At 49.5% G+C, this 7,320-nt stretch overlaps 1 protein-coding gene across 1 annotated transcript in view; it reads left to right on the plus strand.

Moving 5' to 3' along the window:
• Positions 1–6,004, plus strand: part of POFUT1 (protein O-fucosyltransferase 1) — a 31,453-nt gene extending 25,449 nt beyond the window's left edge. Inside the window, 1 exon segment of the mRNA XM_006154740.3 lies at positions 2,115–6,004. Coding sequence (XP_006154802.1) covers positions 2,115–2,303 — 189 coding nt within the window. The 3' untranslated portion in view covers positions 2,304–6,004.
• Positions 6,005–7,320: the final 1,316 nt, after the last annotated feature.

Here is a 7,320-nt window from a genome sequence, read left to right on the forward strand (position 1 = left end):
TTTTTTTTTTTTTTTTTGGTTTTATACCTTTATTTGAAAATCAACAGTTAGTTCTCATCCCCATCGACTGTTTATAGATTTTTGAAAGTGGTAACAGGTACATAGGTCACCTGAGTGTGGAGCTTGTTGGGTGAATCTTCATCCTAGTTTCGTTTTCTAAATAATCACACACGGACTCCATATGGGATGTTTCTTATTCCTTTGGCCCAGACAGTTTTGTTGAGCCTGGTATCAATGCGCACATCTGGAGCCCCCATCTCTTTCATGGCAAATTTCTGGGTTTCTTTGAGTGCCCGAGGGGCACGTTTCTTAAAGCTCACGCCATGGGTGCGCTTGTGAATGTCGATGGTGTATTCCTGGGTCACCACCTCACTGATGGCAGAACGGCCCTTCTTCTTCTCACCACCCTTCTTTGCGGGAGCCATTCTGCTGGCCTAAGCTGGAAAGCCACAGATGTTTCTTGAGGCAGGCTCCATACTGGGCCTGGCCAGCAGTGGAGAGCAAATGGATACAACTCCAGCCCAGTCAAGTAAAGGAGATGGTATTAATCGGAGAATCACTAAGGAGTGAAAACTATAAACTGAGATGTGCGTTCCCACTCAGAGCAGTGGGGGTCTATGAGAGTGCAGAGCATGAATGCTGACCTGGGCTGGGGGGCCAGGGAGGCCTTCCCCAAGGAGGTGCCACTTAAGTTGAGAAGTGAAGAATAAATAGGAGTTAACCAGACAAGGAGAAGGGGACCCTAAAAGGGAACAGCATGTGCAAAGGGCCTGAGGAGGGAGGGGTCCTCATGGGTAGTGGCTGGAGTGACAGGGCTGATGAGGTAGATGTGAGCAGGGCCTCATAGGCCACGTTCACTCTTTTTCATCTTTATTTAAAGGGTAGTAGGGTACCATTAAGGATGTCCAGCTTAAGGGGAGGTAGAACATGGGTAGGAGTATCTCAGAAAGTTACCAGGATCAGCAGGTGGCACAGTGGTTAAGATACTGGACTCCTACATGGCCGACTATAGTTCAAGTCTCAGACCCAGCAACTTGAAAATCATGCCAGGCACATGTACATATGTGTCCAAAATCCCAAGAGGAGAATGGAGGAGAAGGGATTGCAGTGTGGCCCTCCCTCCTGAGAGGTGATTTCTCACTTTCCCTCTCTCTGTCTCTCTCTGTCGAACGCATGCACCCTATGGCAAAAACCTAAAAATAAATAAATAAAATGGAATGAAAAAGAAAGAAAGTTTCCTCTGGCTATTCTGTGGATGGCAGACCAGGAGAAAGGGACCAAGGAAGAGGCTGTTGTAGTTGAGCAGCTGAGAGACATCGGTGATGGGCCCATCCAGAAAGGTTCACCTTTGGGAACATCTTGGCAATAGATCAATAGGACTTTGGGCTGGAAGTCAGGATGCGTGGGAGAGGGAGGCATCCAGGAAGAACTGGATGGGTGAGGCGCCGTTTAGTCTGCTCCGATCTGTGGGGGAAGCCCATCAGGTGAGGGCTTGATGAGAAAGGCAGAACTGGAGCTGAGCCTTGGGAGTCTGGTTGGGATTTTACCTTTATTTTTAATTTTTTTTAGTTTCATTATAGAGTGCATGTACTTGCTGGAGAAAGAGAGCTAGAAAGAGGGAAAGTGAGAAATCATCCCCCAGGTGGGATGGCCACACTGCAATCTCTTCTCTGTTCTCTCTGAATTCTGGATATGCACGCACATATGCCTGCCGTGTTTTTCAAGCTGCTGGGTCCAGGACTTGAACTGTGCAGTTGACCATGTGGGATCCAGCTGCCTTAACCTCCACACCACCTGCTGGCCCGTTGTTGGGATTTCAGTGGGTAGGGAGATGGCATTTCAGGCAGAGGCATAGAGGGGCAAATGGTGTGTTTGTAGCCAAGGATGGAGGTGGGGGGAAGAGGCCTAGGAAACAAAGTATTCCATGTTGGGGTTGGGGGGGAGCTGGGCAGCACTTCTCTCAGGCCCGACCCCAGGGCTTCATCTCTTCACTCCTTTTGAATCTAACTTCAGCCCAGGAGAAGGAGGTTAGGGTACAGACTGTAGGTTCAGGCCTAGTCAGTCACCTTGTTCATGGCTACCCTGGCTGATACATGCTGCACTTCCTCCTGCAGGTGAAAGTGGTGAGCCTGAAGCCTGAGGTGGCCCAGATCGACCTGTACATCCTCGGCCAAGCCGACCACTTTATTGGCAACTGTGTCTCCTCCTTCACCGCCTTTGTGAAGCGGGAGCGGGACCTGCAGGGGAAGCTGTCCTCTTTCTTTGGCATGGACAAGCCCCCTCAGCTGCGGGACGAGTTCTGATTCTGGCTGGAGCATGAGCTGGTCCCTCTAGCCAGGCCTGGCAACCAAAGGCACTTCCAGGGTCACAGGCTCCTCTCCCAGAATGCCTCCCTCCCCAGAATCCAAGCACCTCTTCTTGCCTTCAGAGATGGAGAAAAGTACCAGGGCCTCCCTGGAGAAGGGAGACACTGCACTTCCCGGGGCACAGGCCCACCAAGCTCCTAAAAGCCAGAGCATCCCCCATCTCATGTGCTTCCTGCTGTTTCTCATGGGAACCTGTCCCATGGCAGAGCAGTCGATCTCTGTCTTTTGCTCTGCCCTGCTCTTAGCAGCCCGGAATGCTGAACTCTCTTCAGAGAGATTTCTTCCATAGAGAGATTTTTATAGTTTTGATATGAGATCATGACCACCTTAGAACTCACCTTCATTTTGAAATATCAGTGAAATCCATTAATATAGGTTCACCTAAAGTGACCTTAACTAAATGTGCATGAGGCCAAGGCTAGGGTGGGTCTTTTGGCTACTTTTCCGGATGTCCCCCAAAAGTGACCTTCATTCCTATCCCTACTTCCTGGTCAGAGACATCATTGTCCCCTACTTCCTGGGCCAGTTCTGGGGTTTGGGACATCAACACTCTCCACCATGAAAATTACGCAGATGGAGCAAGTGATCCGTCACGGGCCATGCAGCGATCTGAGGGCAGCTGTGTGCACGGTTCCTGGCGAGGCGTACATGCCATCAGCCAGACCACCATGGTGTTGCTTTCAGTCTTCTGGTGGCTGGTAAACCATGCAGACCTGGCACCTTCAGGTCCCAGGAGGCAGCACTGGGGGCCAGGGCTTCCATGCATGGTAGGATCCCTCTGAAACTCCCCTGCTGATCTCTTGCCAGAAGGGCCTGCTTGGTAGGATTTTGTTAGGTTGGAATCCAAAGCCTGTTCTCGCTCCTGTAGCTGCAGCCCTCAGAGCACATTCCCGCAGGGGAGTATCTGCTGTAACTACACAGACGATGCCCAGGACCCAGCAGCCGTCAGAATCCCCACTTCGGAAACCCCATCCCATCCGGTTGTCTCCGCCAGTGCCATGAGGCTTAAGGTGTTACACGTCATAAGTTCTTTGTCTCTCAGATGCTGCTGTTGTAATGATCCATGACTCACACCTGAGAGCCTATGAGTTTTTAAATCTTGCCAGAGGGCGCATGCTCTGGAAGAGCAGAAGAGACAAAGTGAGAACACACCTCATGGGGGTTCGTGGCACCACAATCCCTTCTCCATTTCTCCTTCCACTTGGGATTTGGGGCACATGCACATGTGTGCAGCGTGTTTCTCATGCGACCAGGTCCCCGACTCAAACTGGACAGTCGACCATGTGAGATCCAGCTGCCTTAATCACCACACCACCGGCTGGCCCGAGCCTATGATTTTCAACCTTGTGGCTCTGAAATGCCATGTCTGACACCTGCAAATCTCTTCCCTGCCACCTAATCTCACTCAGCTTGTGATCCTGGAAAGAGAGTAGAACCTCTGCTGAGAGCCAGGCCCAGAGCCCCACGCAGGAGCATCTCCCTTGACTATCTTTGGTTCAGAAATGCTTTTTATGTCGGGAACAGACTGGGGCAGAGGGCAGAGGGCATCAAGGATATCAGTTGCCAAAGTCAGCATTTGTTGCTTAGAGCTGCTGCCCTACTCTCAGTGGGAGGAACTGGACAGGAAGGGCTTTTGTATTACTCTCTTGGAAAACAGTGAAGTGTTTTATGTTCTGGGAGGACTCTGAGAGATGGTTTATCTGTCCAGACTTGCTCCCAGGGCTCATGCAGAAAAAGCCCCAGACAATCAAGCCCATGCACCGCCTGCCTCTGTCCGGCTGTCGTGAGAGTGTGGCTCCCCGGCTGATTGCATTTCTGATCCCATTTGCTACCCACAGCCTTACACCAGGCGCAGGCTTCCGAGTCTGGGCTCCAGGGGGCCATCCACATCATCTTGATAGCTTGTGCTCTGGAGAGAGGGCGTGGGAGAGCTGGTCTGATTCAGTTGTGTTTTGTAGACAAGCACTTTATTCTTTGACCCAGTTTCCTCCCCTATAAAATGGTGATAAAACCTGCGGGTTGCTGAAAGGCTCGAATCAGCTAAAGCGTGTAAGAGCACATTGTAAACGGGGACGAGACAAAGGCACATGTGTGGCTGTTGATTAATTTGCTTGCCTGCCGTTGCACACCTCCTTCGGCTCGGGCACTGTGCTTGCTACGTGCTTTGTGGGCATTCTCTTGTTCAGTCCCCACCCTAGCCTAGGAACTGTTAGGTTCCTTCTCTTTCTAGGCAAGAAAAAATTCCTGCTTGGAGAATTCTCATCATTTTCGCCAGGCCGCCCAGCTGGTGGTGGTAAGCTAAGATTTGACTTCTCACAGCTATAGTTCTGGTAGCCAGTGCGCTTCAGAACTTCCAGATCCCTGTGGGTGCTTTACACCGTGCTGCGTGGGCCCCCTGAGAAAGAAGTCAACAGCCTCAGTTTCCACTGGGCACCTGCTGCGATCTGCCATTGCCAGGATGTTTCAGAAGGGGAAAGATCACCCCAAGAAACAAAGCCCACGTGAAGCTCACACTCTTCCTTAGTTATTTAGTTGAACATTCTTTCATTCACCAGGTAGGTATTGCTCACCCATCGTGTGCAGGCTCTACGCCAGGTATAAGGGCTTCAGCAGAGAATCAAACACAGTCTTTGTTTCCGAGGAACTTGCCCTCTAGAGAGTGGACAACAAACGGACGAGACAGTGGGAGGTGTCGATAAAGTGCTTCGAAGAAAACCAAGCAGTGTGGAGGTGGTTCTGGGTCAGATAAGGAGCCCAGCCAAGGCCTCGCTGCAGAGCCGCTGTTAGGAGGAAAGGAGCGAGCACAGGTTCAGATACCTGAAGGCAGCTTATGCCCAGCAGGGGAAACAGCACCAACACCCCCTGGACCTTTAGAGCAGTGCGGCTGAGGTGACGCTCCTTCCGGGTGGAGGCTGACGTAAGGTCTAGACCTGGCCTTCAGTTGGAGAGATGTGGGAAGCCTTAGAGTTTTAAACAGAAGAGGGCTGTAATCTGATTGACATTTTCGAAGGATGCTTTAGCTGGTGTGCAAGGCAAGGTTGGAGAGAGGAAGTGGGAAATAGAGCAGCGTGGGGCTATTCCAGGGGTGCAGGCGAGAGGCGAGGGGGCTCAGCTCCCCCTAGGCAAGCACTCAGTTTCCCTCTTCTCCAAAGAGGCAAAGCCCATTGCATTGAAGGTAGTGGGGAATGGATTATGGACACACAACGTTGTTTTTAAATTTCAGTTTCTTTTAATGATACACATCTTTTTATTGTTTTAATCATGCAGCGTATACAGTGGAATGCCCTGGGTTTTTATTTTGGGTTTTTGCTTTCCATTTGGTAGTCTATCGTGTTTTCCCTGTTGGTACATAATCTGAATAATACTTTTAATGACGTAAAATGCCCTCGCGGGGTGTTCCACAGTTTATTGTCTTCCTATTATGAGAACTTAGTGTTCCCAATTTTTCACTATTGCCGTTTGAAAAATATTTTTATTTGTAAGGGTTTTTCTATTTAAACATTTTGTAAGAGAAATTCCCAGAATTAGAATTGTTGTATCAAAGGCTTAAAAGTAAAGCTTTTTTTTATTATGGAAAAATTCAAATATACATAAAAATTTAGGTAATAAAATGAACTCGCAGTTTCAACAGTTATCAACAGGCTTACTGGTCTGGTTTCATTTACTCTTCCACCCCCAAGTCTGTTTGTTTGGTGGAGTTTTTTTTCAGTGAAAATCAAATATATTTTGAAGGAAGAACCAATAGGATTGCTGAAATGCTGAATGAGGTTGGGAGAGAGGGAATCGGGGGTGCCTGTGGTTTAGGGAGTGATCTAAAGGCACCTCCCCCCCACACACACATTCATACACTTTGCCTCTGCATCACCAGTGCTAGTGGGGTTTCAGGCTACACTTCTCAGAGGCTAGTCTTGGGACCAACTGTTGGTGTAATGACTATGTCACTGGACTCCCACATAGTCAACCATGGTTCGAATCCCGGACCTGGTGGCTTAAACTCACGCTGGGCGCGTGTGCGTGTGTGCTCAAGATCCAGAGAGGAGAATGGAGGAGAAGGGATTGCAGCATGATCATCCGCCCAGGGGGTGATTTCTCGCTTTCTGTCTCTATGTCTCTCTCTGTCTGTCTGGCAAGCACATGCACCCTATAGCAAAAAAAAAAAAAAAAGAGAGAGAGAGAACAGATAGCATAATGGTTACATCACTGGACTCCCACATAGTCGACCATGGTTTGAGTCCAGGATCCAGTGGCTTAAAGTCATGTCAGGCATGTGTGTGTGGGTGCCCAAGATCCCGAGAGGAGAATGGAGGAGAAGGGATTGCGGCGTGGCCATCTCCCCTGGTGGGTGATTTCTTGCTTTCTGTGTCTGTCTCTCTTTGTTTTCCTTTCTTTTTTTTTGGAGAGGTTTTTGCTATAGAGCGCATGAGCTAGCCAGACAGACAGAGAGAGACAGAGAGACAGAAAGCAAGAAATACTCCCGGGGGGATGGCCACACCGCAATCCCTTCTCCTCCATTCTCCTGTAGGGATCTTGGGCACGCACGCACACACACCCGGCGTGGCCATCCCTCCTGGGGGGGGATTTCTCGCTTTCTGTCTCTGTCTCTCTGGCGAGTGCAAGTGCCCTATAGCAAAAACCTCTAAAAAAATAAAATTAAAATTAAAAAATTTAAAAAAAAAAGGCTAGTCTCCAGAGGTTCCTTGGAGTGCTAGCTGACAAAGCAGATTCCCAGAAACCACCCCAAACCTAAAGCATCAGAATTTTGGGAACAGCAGACAACGTAATGGCTACATCACTGGACTCCCACATAGTTGACCCTGGTTCAAGTTCTGGACCCAGCACTTAAAACTCACGCCAGCACATGTGTGTATATACCCAAAATCTCGAGAGGAGAATGGAGTAAAAGGGATTGTGGGATAGCCGTCACCCCTTGGGGGGGTGACTTCTCACCTTCTGT

Source organism: Tupaia chinensis, unplaced genomic scaffold, assembly GCF_000334495.1.
Source record: "Tupaia chinensis unplaced genomic scaffold, TupChi_1.0 Scaffold000418_1, whole genome shotgun sequence".
NCBI classification, from domain to species: domain Eukaryota; kingdom Metazoa; phylum Chordata; class Mammalia; order Scandentia; family Tupaiidae; genus Tupaia; species Tupaia belangeri.